This window comes from Phaseolus vulgaris, chromosome 7 (assembly GCF_000499845.2).
Source record: "Phaseolus vulgaris cultivar G19833 chromosome 7, P. vulgaris v2.0, whole genome shotgun sequence".
NCBI classification, from domain to species: domain Eukaryota; kingdom Viridiplantae; phylum Streptophyta; class Magnoliopsida; order Fabales; family Fabaceae; genus Phaseolus; species Phaseolus vulgaris.
Window position 1 is genome coordinate 6,452,242 of NC_023753.2, and position 25,651 is coordinate 6,477,892.

The 25,651-nt window shown below is 32.7% G+C and overlaps 4 protein-coding genes and 1 long non-coding RNA gene across 17 annotated transcripts; 3 read left to right on the plus strand and 2 right to left on the minus strand.

The window, feature by feature from the left end:
• The first annotated feature begins 854 nt into the window (after positions 1-854).
• On the plus strand, positions 855-3,646 carry LOC137828864 (low-temperature-induced 65 kDa protein-like). Of its 4 annotated transcripts, none has more exons than XM_068635604.1 (6): positions 855-968; positions 1,083-1,304; positions 1,899-1,982; positions 2,064-2,198; positions 2,459-3,286; positions 3,372-3,646. In XM_068635604.1, the coding sequence occupies exons 1-6, from the start codon at positions 902-904 to the stop codon at positions 3,485-3,487; spliced, it is 1,452 nt and encodes a 483-aa protein (XP_068491705.1). In that variant the 5' UTR covers positions 855-901; the 3' UTR covers positions 3,488-3,646. The 4 variants fall into 4 exon arrangements, with proteins under 4 accessions (XP_068491705.1, XP_068491706.1, XP_068491703.1 ...); XM_068635605.1 differs by having other exon boundaries at positions 2,462-3,286; XM_068635602.1 differs by having other exon boundaries at positions 1,899-2,198.
• Positions 3,647-5,527: 1,881 nt separating this feature from the next.
• On the plus strand, positions 5,528-9,979 carry LOC137828208 (pentatricopeptide repeat-containing protein At3g60050-like). 10 transcript variants are annotated; one of them, XM_068634684.1, is made up of 4 exons: positions 5,551-7,393; positions 7,789-7,942; positions 8,382-8,555; positions 9,589-9,979. In XM_068634684.1, exon 1 carries the CDS (start codon positions 5,871-5,873, stop codon positions 7,314-7,316), a length of 1,446 nt encoding a protein of 481 aa, XP_068490785.1. In that variant the 5' UTR covers positions 5,551-5,870; the 3' UTR covers positions 7,317-7,393; positions 7,789-7,942; positions 8,382-8,555; positions 9,589-9,979. The 10 variants fall into 10 exon arrangements, with proteins under 10 accessions (XP_068490783.1, XP_068490784.1, XP_068490781.1 ...); XM_068634685.1 differs by lacking the exon at positions 9,589-9,979 and adding an exon at positions 8,630-8,862; XM_068634682.1 differs by having other exon boundaries at positions 5,528-7,393; positions 7,789-8,555.
• A 1,165-nt stretch (positions 9,980-11,144) lies between these two features.
• LOC137828974 (heavy metal-associated isoprenylated plant protein 39-like) lies at positions 11,145-12,026 on the minus strand. The gene is made up of 3 exons (XM_068635761.1): positions 11,874-12,026; positions 11,617-11,695; positions 11,145-11,487 (listed from the first exon to the last, which is right to left on the minus strand). Exons 1-3 carry the CDS (start codon positions 11,883-11,885, stop codon positions 11,270-11,272), a joined length of 309 nt encoding a protein of 102 aa, XP_068491862.1. The 5' UTR covers positions 11,886-12,026; the 3' UTR covers positions 11,145-11,269.
• Positions 12,027-22,038: 10,012 nt separating this feature from the next.
• Positions 22,039-23,048, minus strand: LOC137828384 (flt3 receptor-interacting lectin-like). The gene has a single exon (XM_068634928.1). It carries the CDS (start codon positions 23,030-23,032, stop codon positions 22,148-22,150), a length of 885 nt encoding a protein of 294 aa, XP_068491029.1. The 5' UTR covers positions 23,033-23,048; the 3' UTR covers positions 22,039-22,147.
• Positions 23,049-23,721: 673 nt separating this feature from the next.
• Positions 23,722-24,882, plus strand: LOC137828399 (uncharacterized). The gene is made up of 2 exons (XR_011083868.1): positions 23,722-24,103; positions 24,612-24,882. It is a non-coding gene; the product is annotated as an uncharacterized lncRNA (long non-coding RNA).
• Positions 24,883-25,651: the final 769 nt, after the last annotated feature.

The following is a 25,651-nucleotide window of genomic DNA, read 5'->3' on the forward strand; positions in this document are numbered from 1 at the left end:
AGGAAAAGAGAATCACCATTCAGAGAAGCTTCCAATTGCTATATATGACGCGATCATGAGTCTAGATTATGGAGTGCATGAACATAGAAGTCTCATAATAGACTTGTACTGTTACCAACAATTGATGCCAGAATAAAGAAAGAATTGCAGGAGTAACTAGGATTTTTCTTTTAGAAAAAAAATGGTAGAAAACTGTATAATTTAGGACAATAACAACTAACAACTACAAAAAAATGGACACATTTCTAACTGCAAAACTATTAGAAAGTGACACAATAACTGTCATATTCTCCTAATTAATTATTGAACACAACTCTGTGCACCCAGCCTCACATTTGGCATAAACAAAAACAGTTCTGCTGTCGACATTTATGTTCATCTATACCCAATTAAGCATCGAAAACTTAATTTAAGTGTCCACAACTTATCCAATAAACAATAGAAAAAGAACCAAATAGACACTTGTATTTACTTTTTCTTTGGTGTGCCTTCTATTTACGTAACATAACCAAAGTTGACGAATTTCACAATTATTTGTGTGTATCAGTTGTCAAGAAATAAGAAGGAAAAACTTCTCTTTCTTTCCGAAGAGCCAGGGACACTTGTACAGTGTCATCAGTGAAAATGACAGTATACATTGTCGTTATTCGGAGGGGACCAAAATTTCCTTATCTAACATCATAATCACCATGTTCAAGACGACAACAAGAATTTTGGTTTTGAGTCAACGTACGCAAAAACTGCTCAACACGTGTCAAATGATAGAGACATGTCGGTTAAGCCACACGTGTCTTCATTAATGAGATGTCACGTGTGCCATGTAATGTCATTGCCTTCTCTATATAACATATATGCCTTTGTGTAATTGTATCAATCAGTTACTTTTCTTCTGTTTAGAATCATGGATTCAAGAGTAGTTCAAAACGAAGTGCATGAGAATGATGAACACTACCCCCACATTCTTCAAGGTTTAAGTCACATTTGAAAATAAATTGTATCATATTTGAATGCATATCTTTATATGTAAGTTTTTTCTTTTTTTTAATGAATAACTTCTTTTATTTTTTTATATTTTTATGTAGTGACACATAGTGAAGAAGAAGAAGAGTACAATGATGAGAAGAAATCTGTTTTGAATAAAGTAAAGGCAAAGGCTAAGAAAATCAAGGACAGGATTAAGAAGCATGGTCATCAAGTCCTTGATGGTAACCGTGAGTGTAATGAAGATCAACACAATCTTGATGAAGATAACTTAAATGAGGATGAAGACATGAACGAAGACACACAAGTTCCTGAAACACCAAGTAGGTTCTTCTCCAAATTATCTGCATAAAGTGAAATTGAATTTGTTCTTAAATATATTTTAGCACAATAAATATGTTAGTCTTTTAATTATTTTAGAATAGGTTGTCCTACTATGTGATATATCTATTCTATACCTCTCTCTCTATATATTACATATAATAAAAGAATCTGTTTCTAAAACTTCTGAAATTTACATGAAGATAAAAAATGTTGAAGGAATAAAATCAAACTAAGTAATTAGTTTATGGAGCATGTATAGGAACTTTACAATTATCTTCAAAACCACTATCTATGTTAAAACTGTTATTACTTTACATTAACAACTTTCAAACTTAAAAATCATATTACTATAATGTTTAATTAGTTGAGGGTATAAATTTTGTGCATAGAAATTGAATTGAACCAACATGTTTGCAAATATTGAAAACATATTTAACTTTAAAAATTGAATTTTTATTATCTCCATTTTTTTTCCTATCCTTTTCAAAATAAAAGGAATTGCTAACTCTTTTTAAGGATTGAAACCTTTCAATAAGTAAAATTTAAAAATAAAAACAGATTTAAGTTGGACTATATGCTTAATTGTTCTGCAGTTCATGAAAGTGAAGATGTCAAGAGTGTAACACCCACAAGTGAGCAGTTAGGAACTTTAGGAAAGTCAGGAACTGATTTTGGAGGTACAGCATCTCATCACAATTCACTACCTTCTTCAACAACTGAAATTATTGATCAAAAGATAGCCACAACATTTCATGTAGAAGAGAAAGCAGGGCCTCCAAAGGACAATTTGGATGGGACAATGGAATTGGAGGAAGAACCTTACTCCCCCGGAAGGCCTGAGGCATATACTCCTCCCATTTATCATACCAAAGTCACTCATCCAATTGAAGAAGGTGAGTAAGAATTGAACAAAGTTGTGAAACTCAATTTTTTTGCTAAGAATTTTGCATTAATATTAATGTAATGTTATAAAAAATTTCTACACATTTTCTAACTTGTAACCATTTACAAGATTTGATGGTTAAATTGGTAAAATTGGATTTGACTCCTCACTTATGTTTCTTTCCAAAAATATCTTCAAATTTGTTTGTGCTTGATGATATTTATATACCGTGGTCCATGGATTAAGATTTTCATGTATGATGGCTAACAGCAGTAAAAGATGAAATGGAGGAATCTTTTGCAAGAATGAATGTGCAGGATGAGCCCAAATCTATTCCAGAACTAAACCTCCAACCAACTGTTGTTGATTCTGAATACCCTCATGTTGATCAGTTTCTGCCACACCTTTCTGCTGCAATGCAAACTCAGTATCCTTCTTCTGAATCTCATGAGCAATTCACTCAGGAAACGATGTCCCCAAATATCAACAAAAACCTGCAAAATGTCACAGACAGTAGACAAACTTTCAACACCATCACAACCACAGTTGAAGAACACTCTTGCTATGAAGCAAACACTTACAGAGCTATCTCTCCTAAAGATGTCACAGCTTCTGAGGCAGGTTCAGTGGAGAAAGATGACAGAAAGGACAACGTGGAAACAATTGAAGAGCAACCAAAAAGTGGGGATGCTTCTAACATGGCTGGCTCTACTGCAGAATATGGGAAGAACATTGCTCACTCTCTGACACAGAAGTTAGCTCCAGTTTATGACAAGGTTGCTGGTGTAGGAAGTGCAGTGAAGTCCAAAGTGTCTGGAACTAGCACCGGTGGTGTTGGAACTGAGAGAAAAAATGAGGTCAAAGAAGAAGACAAAGGGGTTTCTGTGAAGGACTATTTGGCTGAGAAGCTAAGGCCTGGTGAAGAGGACAAGGCCCTTTCTGAGGTAATTTCAGAAGCTTTACATAAGAGAAAGGAAGAGCCAGTGAAAAATGAGCATCATGGTGGGGATGAGAAAATGCGTGATGATCCAGGAAAAGGTGTGGTTGACAAGCTTAAGGGTGTTGTTGGCTCATGGTTTAGCAATTCTGAGGGAAAAGGTGAATGAGGTTTCTTTTGCTAAGTAGTAGATTTTGCAAAATGGTGTTATGTATTATTCTGATTTTGTGTTTGCGGTTGTTATAGTTGCAGGTGTTGAAGATTTATCCAAGAATACAAATTCTGGTGGAGAAGTGGAACAGGTTAACCAAGTTGTTGGTGAAAACAAGAGTAGTCCAATTGAAGAACAAGAGACTCGCTAAATATCTTCATTTTGCATATGGTGGATTCATGTGAAACTATTATATGTTGAATTTACATTACGATATATCTATGTGCTGGAACAAAGAACGAGACTTCGTTGTATTCTGTGATTCTATTTCGCTTAATGTTCAATATGCTAATGTTTTTTCTGTTTCTCATATTTGTTTTTATAATTTATTCTCGTAACATTAGCATTTGTTTCAACAAAACAATGAGAAATGCAATTTATTCTACTTACCTTTTAAGATCACAATCCTCTAGAACTAATTATGAAAGATTTTAACCATAAAAATATTTATAAGTAAAAAATTATTAAACAAAGTATTGGAACAACATAAGACTTGGTTTGATCCTAAAATTCGATCAAGTTGGCCTACCCGTATATCGTTTGTCGACTTGGTCCGATCTTATGATTCGATTAAGTTGGTTTATCTATAGAAATATCATTGACCAACTTGGTCAGAGTTTAGGATTCGACCAAATTGATCCATCTGTAGAAATATCATTGACCAACTTGGTTAGAGCTTAGGATTTCGACCAGTCCACCCGTAGAAATGTCGTTGATCGACTTGATTTGATCTTAGGATTCGGTCAAGTTGGTCCACCCGTAGAAATGTTGTTGGTCAAATTGGTCTTATCTTAGGATTCAGCCAAGTTGGACCACCCGTAGAAATGTCGTTGGCCCACTTGGTCCGATCTTAGGATTCAATCAAGTTAGTTCACTCGTAGAAATGACATTGACCAACTTGGTCCGATCTTAGAATTCGGTCAAGTTGGTCCACCCGTAGACATGTCGTTGACTAACTTGGTTCGATCTTAGGATTCTGCTAAGTTAGTCCACTCGTAGAAATGTTGTTAACCGACTTGGTATGATTTTAGGATTCTATCAAATTGGTCTGATTTGAAAAATTGTCTGTAAAGTAGTACAAGAATATTTTAAGTAATCACAATTTATTCAACGAGGACCACCTCATTATTACAGGTGGAAAAATGTCGTCATATAAGTTTTCATCAAAGCAGTAAGATTGTTCATCAAAACAATAAAATAAATTGTTCATCAAAGTATTAAAATTCAAGGAAAGAGAGGCGGGTCACCAATGCGCGCACTTAAATACTAAGTTTTTCCTTGTCAGAACTTTTCTAGACATGCACTTTTACACTACCACACTCTATATATCTAGAAACAAGAATAATTTACTTATGATGTGAGAGATCATACTACACGGATTATAAATTTGAAATATTGTTACATGATTTATTTTATAATAAATCAATAACAATTTATTTATTTATTATGATATTATAAGTTTGAATTGTTAGTTACATATTTTATTTTCTAATATGCTAATAACAAATTTTTTATCCCTAAAATAAAAGTAACAACTATTTCTTATATTTTAAAGATTAATAATTAAATATATGAAAATTATATATAATTTTAATAAAAATTCTCAAACTAGGGTTAGTATTAAAGAGTAAATAATAGATAACTTTACTTGAAAAGAGCGCAACAAGATCAACACTCAACGATGTTAAAATTGAGCATAAGAAGTAAAACACTTTTGTTCTTGTCCTTTCTATTGTGTGCATTACATAGAATAATATTTTCCTTTGCTTTTTGCACTCATCCTCTATTTATAAAGTTTTTCATCTAAATAATATCGCAACACATCTAAATAATAACTATTATATATTTTATCTTAAAAATAATATCACAACAAATTTAAATAGTAACAATCATATTTTTTATCTTCATAAGAGTATCACAACAGATTAAATACTAAGAATCATATACTTTATCCTTAAAATAATCATAATAGATTAAATAATAACAATCATATATTTTATCTTTATGTATCAATTTATGAATTTATAAAAAATAAAAACGATTTGACTAAAAAATCTTTATCCATAAATATTTTATTAGTTTTCTCTATTTTAGTATAACTAAAAGAAAAAAGAAAAGCCCAAACCCAATTGAATTTTAAAAATAACGTTAATGAAACTATGGTTACGAGTAAACATTTTTCTTTTTACTTGCACAACCGTGTTAGGGTTTTTCAGAGTCGCCATTTTTTGTTTTCTTAACAACCTTATTTTCACTTCACTTCGCACCCATTCTAGACATCCCCAACATTGTTTCGACCAATACTTCAAAAAATCGTCCAACACGGTACGTTGTTTTGCCCCTTCACGTTTTTCTAGTTGCTCTTTTAGATTCTATCCATTTCACGGAACTTGGTTTTCGATTCAATGAATATCCATCCACTCGTTAGCACACTGGGCTTCTGGAAGCTTCCACTGCAAAGAAACTCCATTCTACCATCGGCCAAATCGCAGTTGTTGCTCATTTCTCAGAGATGATGGGTTCGAATTCGAACCATGAATTCAATAACCCATTTCCTTTTAGGTCCAAAGATGGTCCACAAATTTTCCCATTCTTTGATTATTTTGCGGAGATTATGTAGCCATCCGTTTGATGGTGATGGATTTGAATGCATTGATGAGCCTTTGAAAAAACTAGGATTAAATTGTGATTCTACTGTGGATGTAACGCTCCGTTTAAACGAGGACTGGGGTTATAACCAAAAGCAGTTTTCACTTAGAAAAGGGTTCTTAGAAAATGTGAAGTTAGATGCTAAGAGGGTCCTTGAGGTTCTCCGGCAAGACGGTCCCGGTCTTGATGCGAGGTTGGTTTTGGGTGAGTTGCATGTAAAGCCATCAGGGCTTCTTGTGAGGGAGGTTCTCTTTGGAATTTTGAAGATCATAAATTCTGAGAATAAAACTAGGTGTGCAAAGCTGGCATACAAGTTTTTTGTGTGGTGTAGTCAGCAAGAGGGTTACCGGCACACTGTGAATGCATATCACTTAATTATGAATATATATGCGGAGTGTGAGGAATTTAAGGCATTGTGGAGATTGGTTGATGAAATGATTGAGAAAGGGCTTCCTGCTACGGCTCGAACTTTCAATATCTTGATTCGTACTTGTGGTGAGGCAGGATTGGCTAAGAAATTGGTGGAGAGGTTCATAAAATCGAAGACGTTTAACTTTAGGCCTTTTAAGCACTCCTACAATGCTATCCTACATGGTCTTCTTGTTTTAAAGCAGTACAAGTTGATTGAGTGGGTTTATCAGCAGTTGTTGCTTGATGGATTTTCTTCAGATATTTTAACTTACAATATTGTCATGTATGCCAAGTACAGACTTGGAAAGTTGGATCAATTCCAAAGACTGTTTGATGAGATGGGTAGAAATGGATTTTCTCCAGATTTTCATACCTTCAATATTCTTCTTCATGTTCTTGGCAAAGGGGACAAACCGCTTGCAGCTCTCAATCTCTTAAATCACATGAGAGAAATGGGTATAGATCCAACTGTGCTTCATTTCACTACATTGATAGATGGACTCAGCAGAGCTGGAAATCTGGATGCTTGCAAGTATTTTTTTGATGAAATGATAAAGAATGGATGCATCCCAGATGTGGTGGCTTACACTGTAATGATAACAGGATATGTAGTGGCTGGTGAGCTTGAGAAAGCCCTCGAAATGTATCAAGATATGATTTCTAGAGAACAAGTTCCAAATGTTTTTACATACAATTCCATAATTCGGGGATTATGCGTGGCAGGAAAATTTGATGAAGCATGTTCAATGCTCAAGGAAATGGAAACCAAAGGTTGTAGTCCAAACTCGGTTGTCTATGATTCTTTAGTGAGTAGTTTACGGAATGCTGGAAAGACTGCTGATGCTCATGAAGTGATAAGACAGATGACAGAGAAGAGGAAGTATACCCACATACATTCGAGATACGAAGGGTACAAATGAGGCATCAACTTTAGATCTGGATAACTGAGACCCATGATCTGCTGCGTGTTCAGCTGATTAGAAGCTGGATAAATGAAGTATGCATCCCCCTCCACTTATATGTATATATGTATGTATAGATATACTTCACTTATTTCTACACCCAGTAACTGACTTCTGAACCTGTATGCTCATTTTTTCATACCATATTATTAATATTTCTTTATCAATTTTAGGCTATGCTTCTTTTTGCTAATATCTGCCTGCATTTGTCAAAGAGCTTATTTACTACCAGGACTAAGGTGTTTAAATTGTCTTTGTTTCTATATGGTGTAAACATCATGTACTTTTGGTAGTAGCCTTGAGCTCAAGTAATTTAAATTATAACTGGTGTTGTGAACTAATTCTGTGGCTTTTGCTGTTTCTATTTAAAACTTGTAAAGTGCATAAAGCCTTTTTAATCTGGATGCTTGACAGTTGATTGCTTAATTAGGTACACTATTTGGCTCCTCTGCTTTTGGAAGGAATATATGCACCCCCATTACCCCTGAAAAAGAAGAAATAAATGGTTTAATTGTATTAGATTTTAAGCCATCTTCCTGCTTGTTTGAATTTATCACTTGTAAAGATAACAGCGTTCTGTTCAGGTAAAATCATGTCATTCATATAGTTTATAATATGACTTTCCCAGTAGGAGAAAAAACACTATGCATTGACTGTGTAAAATAGTTTTACACTGTCAGCTAGTCACAAACTAACATGTATAGCAAGTTTGTTGGCTTTTACAATAATTACCTTAAAAAATGTACCAATGGTGGTGATTTGTGAGTGGTTGACAATGTAAAAATGTAAACCTGTTTTACACTCTGTCAGTGTATGCCTTTAAACTCTTTCGATAATAAATCATCCGTTACATCCCTTTCTTTTGATTGTTGAAAGAGTTTTCATTTTCACTGAATTATAAGCTGAAATTGATATCTCTAATTCTTGATTTTGAGTTTCATTTATTATTTAATGTTAAATTATCATTTTAACTTTTGGAGGTGTAAGACTAATTTTCCTGGTTCATGATTTCCACAAATCCAGAGCAAGCAACAGCAGCTTAAAATATTGCCAATGGTCAGAGATGCAGCAATTATTTAACTTGATTTCCATACTCATGCTTAAGCTGGTTGCTTTTCTGTGGCTTCGAAGACAGCCATTCAGTTTGCTGCCACATTCCAGCCGAAGATTTGAAAGCTTATCCTCTTTTATTGTCAGGTTATTGTCATGGTTCGTTTTTTGGCTTGATATTTTGTTTTCATACATGATAGGCATATTCTGTCATCGTGCAGTGGGAGCACTCCAACAGTAAGGGCGTCGTCACGCAATAGTGCTACTATATTCACGTTGCTTGAGATCTTTTTATTGCAAAAGCCTATGCTGTTAGACGTATTAAAGTTTATAACTTTGTGGTAGATAACAACACTTCTTGGCCTAAAACATACTATATTGTCTGTATAATAAGTAGCATTGAAGATAATGTACATGGCTTCCCTTTTGGAATGCTCAGGCGAAGTTAGGCTCACTCAAGCGAGAAGTGTTCAGAGAGTGAGAGTTTTTCAGCATAATTCTCGCTTAAGCTAGTTCTGGTTTGAGAATTTCAGTCTCAAAACTCCTCTTTTCTGTCTTCTAATGCTTCCTTTCATGTATCTTCCAATCCTTTCTTTTCCAATCCTTTATTACCCGAAATTTATACAAAATAGGATTAAATGACTTCATTTGTTTCATGACTCAAACATATATTTGGATTCAATAATTCTTAAATTAGGGGCGATTGCTATCTTAAACACAATTAAACCCAAAAGTGAACATTCTTCTCATGTAAATTTACTAATTATTGGCACTTATCAAATGCTATTTTTCAAAGTGGTAGTCAGGGCTGCTTTTATTTTTTACAACCAATTACATTTGCTTTTGCTGTGCAACAATTTTCATTTTTGTTAGTTAGAAAGTTTTTCTAATGTAGGAATCACTTATTCAGATTCAATTATTTAACGAGGGTTCCACTTCATTCTCCTACAAACAGATTTTGGCTTAATTTTTCTCCGATTTATTTTGCCTAGTGTTTCTTACATAAAACACGTTGATGCAATTTTTCATGTACACTTTTCACTGTCAACTTTCAAGTCTTTCCTAAACTATCTTGACTCACCCCTAACGCTCTTTTTTCACCCATCTCTCACCATATATTTTAACTAGTATTAGATTGATTTTTAAAACTACTCACAATATTTTAACATTGTTCTTGCAGTTAAACCATCATACAGGATAAATGTCGAACGTAAGTGTGTACATTCATCATTCAAGTTCCCGCGCTGATTATAGAGCCTCATAGGGTTGTTGTTTCTGGGTTTTCTGTTGGTTGGATGGGATTGGCGAGTCAGAATCCTGAACTAAGTGTCTACATTCGTCATCCAGGGGCTTGTGTATCTACATGTAATGATGAAGACGGCTGTTGCTTCTTTGGTCTGTCAGCTAAGCCTATTCAGCATTGTGTTTTTCCCCTTGATATTTGTAATATGGTTTATACTTGTATTTTTTACCCCTCATTGAATTGACTAGTTACAATAGCCTAATATTACATACCGTGTGTCATTCCTATACTGAGAATGAGACTGAATAAAATTGAATGTTTCATTTCACGTCCAGCCACCGAGCAAAATCGTTGAAACTGTTATTTTTCTCATCCAAGAAATCAAACTTTAAAAACACTGGAATAATATGGCTAGTGAGTATGGGAATTAATAAAAATAATCAAACATGTCCAAGTATAGATAGTTGCATTTTAAACTTTGAAATCAAGTGGCCACAACAGCATGACCCAAATCAAAAATAGCTCCTTGTATTAAGCATTCTAACAGATATCCTGTTATTTTAAATTTGAAGGAGCTGATGCGAGTGTGTAGATGAGAATTCCATTCACTGGCTAATATAGTCAGTTCATTGGATATCTGTCACTTTCTCTGCGCAAGAGTCATGCCTAAGTTCGTTGTTGGCATATTTTAAGCATTGAAAGACATTTGAGTGATTCATGATGATGTTTATAACGTGGACCATGCTTATTACAGTATTACTAATCTTAAGGTGGAATTTACTATTCACACAGAACAACGTTCTATTGTTTCACATAAAACCTCTTATTCTACTTCCCCCGCACTTTATTTATTGTTCAGTATTATATTTCTCGTGGTTTTGTTTTGCTCACCACAGAATATCAATCTTCGGTTGTAGTTGTATCACTAGTCTCCAACTATGTTGAGCCATTCTGGGTTTTTCACTATTTGCTCACATGTTGGGCATAATGTCAGTAAGTACAATATACTGTGGTGGTACTTGTTGCAGACATATACAGAGGACATAAAAATTATTGAAACAGTCTCTATTCTTTTGTGTTATTTTATGTAATTTTGTCTGGCAAATGATAGTAACTAGCTAAATGGTTGCAGCCTTTCATGTTAGAACAGTCATAAAATTTAGTGGACTTTTGTGACGTACTTGACCATATGTACAGCCAAAGCTAACCAAATGATTCAGTACATAATTAACTAAAGTGCTCTCCTTATCAAAGAACCTTGTGTGTTTTGAGTTATCAACCTTTCAGAAGAAAGATTTGAAAGCCATTTTTTTGTCTTCACTCATTCTTTAAGCGGAGGAATGGACACCCTTAGCCCCTTTTGGCTGATAGAAAGTGATCCACAATGAATGGAAGATGATTTTCCCTATACCATTTTTTTTTGCCTTCTACACACTCTTGGTACAATTTATAAGTACGAGCAGAAGGCATAGATATCATCAAAGTCAAAAAGATACTTCGAACGGAGAAATTTTTTCATTATTCATAAATTATACGAACAATTTGCAGCTTAGTATCTATATCGGGATATGTTAAAGGAGGGGAAAGAATTTGAAAATTTGGATGATGTGTATTGCTTTTATTTTTTCTCTTCCTGTTTCTCTTCTGGCTTCTCTTCATTCTTTTCCTCTTTCTTTTCCTCTTTCTTTTCTTCTTTCTTTTCTTCCTTGGCAGGTCCAACTGATATTATATCTACCTTCCCTACTTTCTTCAGCTTCTTCACCACCGCCACTGCATCCATTTCGCCAACCACTGTTAACTTCTGTTCTTTCACATCTGCAGCAATCGAATCAACCCCTATTGTTCAAATGAACAATAGTTAAACAAATTAATATGCATCCAAGGCACAAAAAGAAAAGGTTTTCAATGACCAGGAAATATAGTTTCTGTGGCAGAAGGAAAATGAAACTATAAGCAAACACCAACCATAGATATCTGCAGCCGCCTCTATTGCTTTCTTCTTTGTTTTTTCATCTATCATAGTAAGGACCTTTAATACCACCTTCTGCTAGATCCAGTGAGGGACAGCAAATGCAGACAGAGGCAAGAGAATGATAAACAAAATTTGGATCAAATACTCGAGTTAAATCATACATATAAATTCAACATGTGCATGTGGAATAAAAACTAAGAGAGAGGGAGAGAGAAAAATATTGCAGACAATTGAACATGAAAAACAATACCTGAGCCTCCATTGTGAAGAGGAAGATGTGAGTGAAAAGAAGGAAAAGGGTAATGAAGGGTTGAAAAACTTGTGGCCTTTGTAATACAAGTAAGGCGTGCGGTTGTGGATATCTTCTTTTATTTGTGGGTGTGTCTGTGTGTGCTACATCCAAAAGATGGACACTTTAAATGCAAAACTGTTGGCCAGCATGGCGCAACTCAATAGCACACAAAGGACAAATGTTGACGTGATGAAGTGTGTTACTTGCCAGGTGAATTTTTCTTTCTATCAGTTAAAATTTTCTGAACCATGGAGTCCAAATCAGTGTTCTATGAGTGGAGAAAACTATCAGAAAAAAAGATCTAATAATTTCTTTTCATTTCATTTCCTTTCTACCTTTCACATAGTCACTTGTTATATTTTTGTACGTAAAGAAAAAGAATTTGATCACGTCAGGGAACACATGAGTTATGCTTTTAAAAGCCAAATATGTGGAAACAGAATGAGAATGAATAATTTTTTTATTAGGTACATTTATTATGAGCACTTAGTTGTCATCCAAAACAAGCATGTATGATAAGTGGCCATATTGAATGAAATTCATGCTAATCCATCACTTTAAATTAAGAATTCTTTTATAGCAATGCCAATGAGGCACCAACTCAAGGTTTACTCATCAAGACAAATGTAATTCTAGTAACAAGTTAGATGAACACTTCTGTGAAGAAAAGCATGTCACTTTGCACCTTCAATCCACAATTGTCTTACATCTATAATATTATTCCTGTGATTGTGCTTACTCTTAAAAATGCATTCACCCCACTATTCTTTTGTCTTGTTATCATCACACTAAGTGAAAAAGAAAAGACTGAGATACACAAAATTTTTAAAAAATATTCTCAAATAACATTAACTTATATACAAGTTAACATTTAGAAAACTAATAACAGATATATTTTTTTATGAAACTTAAAGCTTGAGTTTTAATAACCTGAGCTGTTCTTGTATTAGAGATTAAGTCTCCTATTAAATAAACTTGTGCATATGCATAAATGGTAAAGGCATTATAAAGTGAGATTCACATTGAGTGGTTCCAAGTTATAGTGAGATTTAAAAGTAGGAATCTCTTCCTTTAAAAGGGAAATTAAATAGAAATTTGTTCTTCCCTACAAGCAAAGTAACAAACAGTAGAACTTTTTAAGCACCATAATTATAATTAAATGGGAAGGTTTTGACCTTTGAATATCTCCACCGACCTTGTGAGAAGGTGATACATGTATATATATGCAACTTTACACATGCTTTACATTCCCAGCTTCTGACAAAAATTGCAAATCTTATAGTGCACTGTTCTGTGTTCAACACTAACATCTTTCTTCAATATTCTACTGGTATTTTCTATGGTATTTCTTAGTCTGGGTATGGATTGAAAATTCAATCTAAATTTAAATAATAGGGTTGGAATTAAATCTGAATTCATATTTTCTAAAAAAATTAGTTTGAATTTTTTATATCTAAATATAAATAATTAAATTAGATTTTAAATCCAAACTCACATTTTAAAAATAAAACAGTTTGGATGCTTAAAAATTAGTTTCATACCCATTTTTAAAATTGATATTTTTTTAAAATCATTTTTAAATTCAAAATAATTTAAAATTGTTACATATTTCTTAAGAATAATTTTTTTGATAAAATTCATTGAAATCTTTTATATTTCATTAAATATGCAATTAATTAATAATCTAAAAATATATCAATTTATATATTTATTATATGTTTTATGTTGAGCTAAGTACGATATTTGAGTCCTGAATTTGAGTGTATGTTACTACCTAATAACAAAAAAATTGTGTTTTTCATAAGAGGGTTTAGTGTTAAATCATATGTCATGAATTGAATTTTTAAAATTCCAATCCAAAATCTAATCAAAATCTAATCTTAATCTAAATAGTTAGATGGAAATTAAATTTATATTTATATTTTTTTAAAATAATACTTTTGCATTTCTATTGATAAAAATCCAAATAATTAGATGAGATTTAAAATCCATATTCAATTTGATATCAATTTTAAGTTATTTTTTTCTAATAAAATCCAGGTTAGGAAACATGTGTCATACATAAAAAAATAACATAAAATTAAAAAAGAAAAAACAACAAAAATATAGGATTAGACCAAACTCATATCAAGAAAAATAAAAATAAAGAAACTCTGAACGTAGTCTAAGCAAGTTTAAATCAAAAAATTAAAATTAATTAATATATATGTTCTAAGAATATGCAAGGTCAGGTTCGACCCAACCTATGGAAGGTCAGGTTGGATGGACACAAGTCATGCATGGTTGGATTGGATCGAGTCTAGAACAAGTTGGACCAAGCCACACCAAAGTCAAGCTAGGTAGGTCAAACCCAGATTAGGTTGGGCAAGCTAGACCCAAGTCAAGCTAGGTTAAGCTTGGTTGAGCCCAACCTTAAGTCACGCTAAGTACGAACCAACCTTAAGAAGGATCAACCTAAGTCAAGCTAGTCTAAATTGGGTCGATAGGTCCAAGTCAAGTTATGTTGGCCAATGACCATGTTAAGGAGGTTTGGTTGAGCTAAGGTCAAGTTGGGTATCGTCAAGCCGAGTTTGGGTAGGCCTATGTTAAGTCAAGTGACTCGAGTTCAAGTTGAACAAATTCGAATGGTCCCAAGTTAGGCCAACACGATACGACCTTGGTCAGGTAAAGCCTGGTTGAGTCCAATTTGAAGTCAACATTGCATTAAGTAGATCCAGATTCACATTGGACCAAGACGACCCGGGTTCATGTATGACCAACTCAGCTTAAGTCCCCAATAGGCCAAGTCTACCTGAGTCCATGTTTGACCAAGACAACTTGAGTTTGTGTTGGGATGAATAAACCAACATCCGTGTGAGACTGAATTGACCTTGATCCTTCTTGGGTCATGACAATTCAGATCAACATCAGGATGAGTCGACCTAGGTGCACGTCAGGCTGAGGAGGGGGTAGACCCACCTTTGGCCAAGTCGACTTGATCCCAAGTTGAACCAAGTTAGGTTAGGACTATGAGTTGGGTTAATTCCTAGTCGAACTAAGTTAAGTTATGACTAGGTTAGGTCAATCCCAAGTTAGACCAAGTCAACTAAATACATATCAGGTCAAGTTTAGTCGAGCCCAAGTAGAACTGAGATAAGTTGGACCCAAGTAGAGTTAAGTTTGGATAGGTTAAGTTGGGTTATGTCACATCGAGTTGAGCCGAATCGTGTCCACATCGATTCGACTCAGGTCATGCCCACATCGGGTCGAGTCAACCTAGATCCACATCAAGTTGAATGGACTAATGTCCACGTTGAATCAAGACAACCCAAGTCCATGTTAGTCTGAGTTTTCCCAACTCCACATTTGGTTGATTTGGGGTAGTTCCATGTAAGCCCGGGTCATGGTCAACTCAGGCTTACCAGGTCTAGTCCACGAGGGATCAATTTGGTTGGGTTAATGTCATGCTTTGTCATTGAGTCCATGTCTAGCTAAGTCACTTGGGTTCATGTTGAGCCAAATTAACTTGAGTACATGAAAGTTTGAATTAATCTAGGTCCATGTTGAGCCAAGTTGAATTCTACTCATGCATGGTCGGTTTAACTCGAGCTCAAGTTAGATTGGATCAAGACGAACTCAAGTTTTATTGAGTTTGATCAGACCGAGCCCACATTAGGCTGTATTTGGTCAGATCAAGCCAAAGTCACACCAATTCAAATACTTTTAAATGTAATTTTGAAAAGTTTATTCAAATAGTAATTAATCTAATTTAAATTGGATTTTGAAAAAATTGTTTTTAGTTGCATTAATTATCCCATAACATTGTTCAATGGAAAATGTCGAGTAGATTAATTCACATTCGAAGGATTTGATTCTTAGTGAGGTAATCATTGAAAGAAATATTATTGCAAGATGCATACATTATCTTATAAGAGATACCGATGATTAAGTCATAATCAAATTATGATACTTAAAATATTATATTCTTAAATAAAAAAGAGTTACACTTTAACCATCAACCATCATTGAAACTTTTAATCTAATAACAAAAATTTGGTCCATCAACATTTATACTTGCTTAGATGCTATTGTTCCTTATTTTCACCTCCAACAAAATGAGAAAACATTTTTCTTAATGTGTTCCCTTTTCCCGCTTATCTAGAAATAACTATTTTCTTACGAAAAAACCTTACACGTCAATTAAAATAAAATGGAGGGAATATTTTACTAGAATACTACTTGAATAAGTAACAATTAATAGTATTTATTTTCTTATCAACAACTAATAACAATCCTTGAATACCATATTTTTAACTATTAATCACAACAATGATAATCTTATGCTCAATCGAACATGTTATTGTCGGAAAACATTTAAATTAAAATACTAGAGTTGGAAGTTATTCTTACAAGGTTGGATATTCTTTATACAAGATCTTTTAGGTTGTTATATTTTGTTGTCTAGGCTTCGATAAGGTACATGCAATTACATTTCGACGAATGATTCTATAATAAAAATATATGTTTAAAGTAAAATGTTCATTACCTTTAATATGTGAATGTTTACCCATAGAAAATATTAAACTAGACCTTTATAAATCTATTTATCTCTAATCATGATTTAAAAAGACGATTACGATTTATCTATCATTAATCATATATAATACATTAATTTATTTGAGTGAAAGATCAAAAAGTCAAAGATCGAGAAAAACCAAGACATCTTGGCATCTGGCGTTCGAACTATCGGTAAAGTGAAACATACAATTATCTACTTTATAAAAACACATTTAATCTTACATTTATAATCATCAACTAACCAGAGAGCCCGAAAAAAAATGATCTAACCAGACTTGCAGGAATAAATTGCAACACTATTTTCGAACCAGAGGAGGCTGAATTAAAACCTTTAGTGCTTCGAAATGTTTCTTGGAAGACATGACAGTAACTTTGTGATTTTATATATTCTAGAGTTTTGAAAAAACCCTGAACCTTGCTTCAAATTTTACAGCCAAGGGATCTAGGGTTCAGACAAGGAATTTTGAGCAACAGAGAATAAACTTCAGTTAAGGATTACAGATTTAGCGGATTAAGTTAATTAGGATTAGGGATTCATCCGAATGAGTTGGGAATTCGGAACTTTGCTTCAATTGAGATTCTGGGATCGACTTATTTCAACCAAAAATTGGAAAGGAGCGAAAGTTAGTTTTTTTAATATATATTTTTCGTAAAAGAACTATTTACACTCTAAACAACAAAAAACTAAAATTAAAATGAAAGTTGATTTCTTCTTAATATTTATACCTAGTGATTCCCCTCTTTAACTTCTCTTTTTTTTTTTATCCTTATATCAATATTTAATTTTATTAATATATTATGGGCATTTTGTCATTTTTTTCTAAAATATTTGATATGGACAGTTTTGAATTGAAAGAGAGGTGAATGAGCGGTTTTGAATTAAAGGAGAGGTGAATGGGCAGTTTTGAATTGAATAAGATGGTTTATTTTCAAAATCAGTTACATATAGGGAGAGAATATTTGTTCAATTTCTGATAGAGAAAGAATATATGAAGGGAACCTTGTTCAAACCCATTCTTCTCCCTTTCTTCTTCAATGGTTCAGAAAAACCACTTAAGTCATCCAAGAACCTCTCTCCACAATTTCATTAAACCTATAACTTTCTCAATTCACGTTAGATCTAAGAAGGGAATCTTTCTCCCCAAAAGTGTAATTGTGTGTAATGATGCAGGAAAGAAGAAGAAGAAAGTTTCATGCTTTCAACAAAAAGAACTTTTTCATTCTTCTTAGGTGTGCACATTCTCTTCTTCACTCTACCCAACTTCCTTCTTACACTTTTTATGATTATATATTATTTATCATTATATTTATTCATCCCTTATCTCCCATCTCTTTTCTTTGTAAATTTGTTTTTCTCTTTCATTCTCTTTGAACTTTTACTGATTTTTTTCACAGAGAGTGAGAGAAAGAAAATCTAGAGTCAGAGAGAAAACAATGAAAATCACAAAACATTGTTGGTGCTTAGATGCACAGGTGAAGATTATGATCCCATGATTCGTGCGATCCCATGATTCGTGAGAACGCTTCCGACAATGAAGAACACTTCGGCTACTTCCACCACCACATCATCAAGGAGTTCATCATCTTTGTCAATCATACCGTCACCAAACGCACCCCTCAAGGCCAACGTTAATATGTACAACACGAAGGTTCTTTTCCCTTAAATTTTGTTTCTCAGAGTTTCTTTCTTTTACCCTCTTTGCTTCCTTTTTATAATAATATAAATTGTATTTTTTTTGTATAGAATATAACTATGTTCTTTAATCTGCGGTGATTTATTTTATTTCCTTGAGGGTTCGATTTTTATTTTTTGCCAAAATTGTGAATGATTGAAAACATGTTCAAAGTATAAGGTAACCTACAACATAAATGATCTTTGTGCATTGGAATTTATGGATGAGACATGATAATTATGTTAAGGATAAAATAATTATAAAAAATAATTGATGGAGTAGTTACAAAACAATTTTTTTGGATTTAAATAAAATAAGAGGAGTTCAGAGATAGAGCATAACAGTCTTTTGAATCTATATTGAGATTGTTTTTATAACCGCTTTTTTAACACAATTATTTTTTTTGATTTTATCTTTATATTAATAATATTTCATTTTACTATTTTATTAAGGACATTTTTGTCACTTTTTTAGGTTATTAAATAAACAACTATTATGAATCTAAAACATTTTTTTTTTAAAAAAAGTTATTGGTGAAGTTAGTTTCTTTGGCATGTGTGAGATGTGACCGGTATGAAAAAGAAAGGGTAGTTAAATCTATATGAAGGATTGGAAAAGGTTGGAAGAGAAAGAGAGAAAAAAAACAAAAGATTGAAAATACTAGGAGAAAGAAAGTCGTGGAGACCGTGAAGGAAATCGCAGCAAACATTGGTTCATCTCTCTGGGTTAGAGAAGACTAAAGTCACTCTCCATGAGAAGTTTTGATGGCATTCCTATGAGCTCTTCTTGGATTTTGATGATGATGGGTGCGGAAGCTTGGTGGAGGAGAGTGGAACAAGGCCTTCCTAGGAAGTGTGGGTGCCTTGAAGGTGCATGAGGAGTAGTGAAAGTTGGAGTGGTTCGGCCATCTCCATTTGAGGGTGAAGATTGAAGACTAAAAACCTAATTCTAGAGAGAATTTGGCAAGGGAGTAATTTGAATGGCACTTGGGTAGCATTTCATTACTCAAAATAGTCTTGCAAATACATGAGTCAAGCCCTCTTATTTATAGTGTTTAGAGGGCTGGAAATTCAAAAGAAAATGGAGGGAAGCATTTGAATTTGGAGCCAATTCCTAGTCACAAGGAAAGTGTGACTTGGTTTCTTTTTTTTTGGCACCTCCTAAATCTACACCTACACATTCTTTTTATGTCACATGGAAGGTGTGGCTTAGCTTTATACATTTGCACCTCTTATATTTATATCTACATCTCCCTTTATGTTCTACTAAAAATACTCAAAAGTAATTACAAAAGAAAGACATCCAATGATGCTTAGTTGGCCCATATCTTCTATTTGTTGGGCTTGAGCTGAAGCTTGAACTTCTATTTGGGCTTGGGCTTGGACTTTTTCTATCATGGGCTTGGGCCTCTTCCATCAAGTTTAGTCTCTTATGCATTTTTGTTCATTCTCAATGTTACATCTTTAATCAACCACAACTTTTCTTGATAGTGAGCATATGAGTGCACATGATGAAAAGGAAAAACGTGACAACTCAGAAGAAACAATATAGTTGTGTATTCTTTACATTCTATACTTTTTTGTGTGTCTCTTAATTCATAACATTTTTGTTATTAGACTAGTTTTTGTAATACATGAAAGTGTAGTCAACAAGTGCTGCTTTTTCCTTCTTCTTTTTTAATTTCATGAAAAAATTCAATAAATTATCTATTTCGTAACATTTAATTTATTATTAAATTATTTTATTATTATAAATTTATAGTTAATTTTAATAAATACAAATACATCTATAATAATTATAAAAATAAAAAATGTGGGTTTTTGACCATGATGGGTTTTTTTTTTATTTTTACCAAAATGGGGTCCGTTTAAAAAAAAATTACAAATTTATGCAAGTCATGTCAATTTGGCACGACTTCATATGTACAACTCGTCCCAATTTGACACGACTCTGCCACTTCATAATGAAGTCGTGCCAACTTGGCACGACTTCTGCCACGTCATAATTTTTTTTAAAAATTTTATTGTTTATATATTGGGTAGTAAGTTATGTAATGTTAAAAATTAATTTGATACATAATTTTCTAAGAGTGTTAGTTTTAAGGAACAAAAAATTGGATAATTGTGTATCACAATTATTCATTTTTTTTTTCTGAAGTAATAATTTTTTTTATCACAATTCAAATAATCCATTTTTTAAACCTGTTTATTTTTTTAACGTCATTTATATTAAAATATAAAAAGGTATAAGTACTGTAATTATTTTGAAATAATTAAATAATTTAAAAATAATTATATAAATTTTAAATAATTCAAATAATATAAATAATTTGTAATTATTTTGAAATAATTAAATAATTTAAAAATAATTATATATCCAATTTTTTGTTCCTTAAAACTAACACTCTTAGAAAATTATGTATCAAATTAATTTTTAACATTACATAACTTACTATTCAATATATAAATAATAAAATTTTTAAAAAAAATTATGAAGTGACAAAAGTCTTGCCAAGTTGACACGATTTCAGTATGACAGGGCAGAAGTCGTGTCAAGTTGGCACGACTTTAGTATGACATAGAAGAGTGGTGTCAAATTGAAACGATTTGTGTATATGAAGTTGTGTCAAATTAGCACGACTTGCCTAAATTTGTAATTTTTTTTAAACGGACCATTTTGGTAAAAACGAAAAAAAAAACTCCGATCAAAAACCAAAAAATGTAGATGCACATGCGTTATTACACCTGTGTTTGCACTAATTTAAAAGAATAAAGTTGCATTTAATTCCATTAAATTTTTATATGATGTTACTTTAATTAACTCTTAAGATATACATTATACTTTATTTAAAAAATTAGTAAAACTCAAAAACCTTATTTTAGTCGCTTCCATTCCCCTGTCCTCAAAGTAAAACTAAGTCTCATAGACACATACACATTACACATTGACTTAATTACGTAACTATGACTATCCAATTATTTCATTGATTCTTCGTATATATTGCCACACCCTCATTTTTAACCAAATGAGAAGATACAGATTTCATTTTTAACCAAATGAGAAGATATAGATTTCATACTAGACCTATTGGATATGGAAAATGATGTTTTGAACATTCTTGGAGTTATGTGATGAATTTAAAAATAATAAATTTATAATTAAATGATATGAAAAAAATATTAAAATAATAGTATTAAAATTTGTAATGTAATTGTATTAAAATTAGATTATCAATGTATTATTATCCATTGGATATATATGAATAAAAAAATCAATTATAAAATAAGCGTATGAGATATCTGATATAAATTTTTTTTTTTCATAAACTTACATAAAAAAAAGTTTTTTACGAAAGTAGTCTTATTTTTTTTTCATAAATTACAGTTGTAGGTGAAAAAAAGTTTTTTCTCGAAAACAGATATTTCGTATTTTATGTGGATGATTTTAAAATGAAAGTTGTATCTCATAAATATCCTTATATACGACTTTAATTATATTATTAATATCCTTCATACGATTTTAATTGTATTATTTTACGTGAAATAAGACTTATCATTTTTATAAAATAAATATTTTTAGTCAAAATCATAATTTGGGACAAAACAATTGCACTTAGTGCGAAAACCAAAGAAAAGGCTTTAAAAGTAAGAGGAATAAAATTAGAATAGAAACTTGTACGAGTGTGATGCTAAAATAGTAAAAAAAAAATATTATCTACACTTCAAACACTTAAATGAGTATTTATGTCTTTGAACAGCCATATTTCTTGTCCATGAAACATTTAAGATTGACATTTTTACGTTCTAATATTTTGCTTTGAAGGTAATTATTTCCTAAGAGTGTTTATGGAGTTCATAAATAACAAACAAAACAAAGAAAAACGAACACGTACATAAACAACATACAAGTACTACACCGTACGTACTTGTGATTATTATTGAGTGCATCATACATTTATTTATTGCTTATATAAGATAGAACGTCATTGATCCATGTATATGATCACACAACGTTTGCAATATACATGTCTTCTTTCGGCTCCTTCACCTCGTTGTTCTTCAAGCTTGAAGTGAAAGACCATGAGATAATGGTATTTTTTTGTTTCTCCTCTCCAGTTGAAGCAGATAACCCTACTCTAACCCATTCAGGAAGCTCTGCATGTAAGTCAACATCATGGGAGAGAGTCACAACTTCCATCCCAGGATAAAACGTAGTAACAGTTAGTTTTTTAGAGGCAGAGTTATAGCTGATGCGTGCAGTGGCCGTTTTCCCATTTTGCCACTCCCACCTAGCAGTTTCCTTGGACTTAATAGAGTTCACATCGATTCCAATGTGTCTGTAATTTGGATCAATATTGGCATTAGGGAAGGTGTCAAATTCGACAGCAACAACTCTTGAGTCAGTATTGACATCACCAAAGCTTTGGTTTTCAGAGGTGGGGGAGTTTCTGAAAACGTTTGAGTAGAGTCCAAGGAATTTGCCCCAAGAATTTGGAGGGATGACAGTGTCATGTGGTGCAAGGAAGAAGGCAAAGCCATCAGCTGCATAATAAGGGTGAGGTGTTGAGATTTGAATGGTGAGATTAGTTTCAAAGCTTGACACTGCCATAGAGTTTTCCCAAAGATGAAATGGTGCAGAGAATAACACTCTTCCCACACTAGCACCCACAGGGTTTCCTCCACTGTCTAACTTAGTGAGTTGTAAGACATTGTTTGTAGAAGTGGCATCACCTTGGAAGATAAGATCTTTTTGGTCAAGATCAAACTTGGTAAAGTTAAAAGATAATGACTGTGCTGAATTCACCTTACTGGGGAACATGATAAAAAACATGGTCACAAAGACAAGCAGAGGAATTAGGAAAGAAGGTTTGTTGGTAGAGATAGCCATGGTGGTGTTGAATGCTATGAAGTTGGAATCTTGATAAGTCCATGCAAAACCTTCCCTATTTATAGGGAAAAAGTTATACTTTTTTTCACTCACTTCCATTTTGCAACTCTTTTAATGATAAAATATTATGTCAATAAAAATTAATATAAACTAAATTTTAAAATAAAATAGTAGTATAATTGAGATCCATGCCAAGTGTCATTTGATATAAAGGACATTAATTGTATGATGGCCATATGGTCCTTCTTTCAAGTACTCATAATTTTATTATTATCAAACAGTTTTTATTATATTTTATCTAATCCGAGTTTATCATATATTAATAGTTCAGTAACCAATTTTATTGTGATTTAAGTCATTATTATATATCAAATATGAAAACTAATATAAAAAGAATAGTAATTTCAAGTGTATATCATAAAACACAGAAAAGAATTAAGAATTGCCATTAAATATAACAAGATATAGCTAAATTATCGTTATTCTTCCAAAAAATATTTTAATTTTCTTAGAAAGCTAAAACTTTATGTATTTCGAATCTTTATTGCCTCATTTATATTTATTAATTATTTTTTTAAAATATTTAAGACTAAATATATTTTTAATATTTTACCCTTTATCGCGAAATGGATTTCACACTAAAAAAAATTGATTTTAAAGGAAACTCGTAATTTCCTCAGAATACCCCTGATTTCTCCATTTCCCTCTAAACACATAATTTCTCTTTAAATTCTCACCGCACCGCACCGCCACACCGCACCATCGTACTGCCAAACACTTTCAGAATGAGTTTTGAAGTTTCTTCTACCTTTGGTCCACCACCGAACCGATTTCTCTATAAACCGTGTTTCCTTTGTGTGTTTCGATTACTTCGATTGCGTTCCGCAAGGATCGATTTGTTTTTTTCATATACTCTTGCTTAATTTTGTCGTTTATTTGGTTGTTTCCGTGGTGATTTTTGTTTTCTTCTTAATTTTCTCAATCTATATTCAAATTTGGATTCTCCTAACGTGATTGAACTGTGCAGGGGAGAGGTGTTGGCTCATTGGAAAAGGGTTAGGAGTGAGAGAGGTTGGTGATCTTTGTAAAATGCTTAAGTTTTTTAGGAAGTTTTTGAGACAAATTGTGTTTTGTTTTGGTATATCTAGGAGATACTAAACAAAGGGACATGCACAGAAGCGTCCAATATTTAGTTTTATTTGTTCTACATTCTTCTTTTTGACACACTTCAATATTTATCAACATAATCAATATGCAATATGCAGATATCGTTATTAGCTATCTCCTGGAAAGCCTAATCATACTTGTGGTGGGGCAAATATTTTGAGCATGACCAATTGTTTTGCATGTTGTAAAAGTCTAATAATCAATTTTGCTATTATTAGGTCTTTCGCAGGGTGAGAATGGTCAAATGTTAGGGCAAGGTGTTGGGAAAAGACAGTGTCAACTCACAAGTCTTTCCCAAACTTTCTTGACTCACCCATAACGCTCTTTTTTCACCCATCTCCCACCATATATTTTAACTAGTATTAGATTTATTTTTAAAACTACTCACAATATTATAACATTGTTCTTGCAGTTAAACATGAAACAGGATAAGTGTTGAACGTAAGTGTGTACATTATACAGCCTCATAGGGTTGTTGTTTCTGGGTTTTCTGTTGGATGGGATTGGCGAGTCAGAATCCTGAACTAAGTGTCTTCATTCGTCATCCAGGGGCTTGTGTATCTTCATTCGTCACAGTTTCATTCTTTGGTCTGTCGGCTAAGCCTATTCAGCATTGTGTTTTTCCCCTTGATCTTTGTAATATGGTTTATAAGTGTATTTCTTATTCCTCATTGAATTGACTAGTTACAATAGCCTAATTTTACATACCGTGTGTCATTCCTATACTGAGAAGGAGACTGAATAAAATTGAATGTTTCATTTCACGTCCCGGCACAGCAAAATCGTTGAAACTATTATTTTTCTCATCCAAGAAATCAAACTTTAAAAATACTGGAATAATATGGCTAATGAGTATGGGAATTAATAAAAATAATCAAGCACGAGTCCAAATATAGATAGTTATAAAATTTCTCTGGAATTTCTCTATAAAGTTGCCTTTTAAACTTTAAAATCAAGTGCCACAACAGCATGACCCAAATCAAAAATAGCTCCTTGTATTAAGCATTCTAACAGATATCCTGTTATTTTAGATTTGAAGGACCTGATGCGATTGTGTAGATGAGAATTCCATTCACTGGCTGATATGGTCAAGTTCATTGGATATCTGTCTCTTTCCCAGCGCAACTAAGTTCGTTGTTGGCATATTTTAAGCATTGAAAGACATTTGAGTGATTCATGATGATGTTTATAACGTGGACTATGCTTATTACAGTATTACTAATCATAAGGTGGAATTTACTATTCACACAGAACAACGTTCTATTGTTTCACATAAAACCTCTTATTCTACTTCCCCCGCTCTTTATTTATTTATTGTTCAGTCTTATATTTCTCATGATATTGTTTTGCTCACCACAGAATATCAATCTTCGGTTGTAGTTGTATCACTAGTCTCCAACTATGTCGAGCCATTCTGGTCTTTTCACTATTTGCTCACATGTTGGGGGTATG

What these genes read in the sequence shown, in the direction of transcription:
- LOC137828864 (XM_068635602.1), top strand. Translation starts at nt 902, where the DNA reads ATGGATTCAAGAGTAGTTCAAAACGAAGTGCATGAGAATGATGAACAC. An exon ending in ACAAGTTCCTGAAACACCAA is followed by an intron (nt 1,305 to 1,898) that starts GTAGGTTCTTCT and finishes ATTGTTCTGCAG; the next exon opens with TTCATGAAAGTGAAGATGTC. An exon ending in TAGCAATTCTGAGGGAAAAG is followed by an intron (nt 3,287 to 3,371) that starts GTGAATGAGGTT and finishes CGGTTGTTATAG; the next exon opens with TTGCAGGTGTTGAAGATTTA.
- LOC137828208 (XM_068634680.1), top strand. Translation starts at nt 5,871, where the DNA reads ATGAATTCAATAACCCATTTCCTTTTAGGTCCAAAGATGGTCCACAAA.
- LOC137828974 (XM_068635761.1), bottom strand. An exon ending in GGCGGCTGCAGATATCTATG is followed by an intron (nt 11,488 to 11,616) that starts GTTGGTGTTTGC and finishes TTTGAACAATAG; the next exon opens with GGGTTGATTCGATTGCTGCA.
- LOC137828384 (XM_068634928.1), bottom strand. Translation starts at nt 23,032, where the DNA reads ATGGCTATCTCTACCAACAAACCTTCTTTCCTAATTCCTCTGCTTGTC.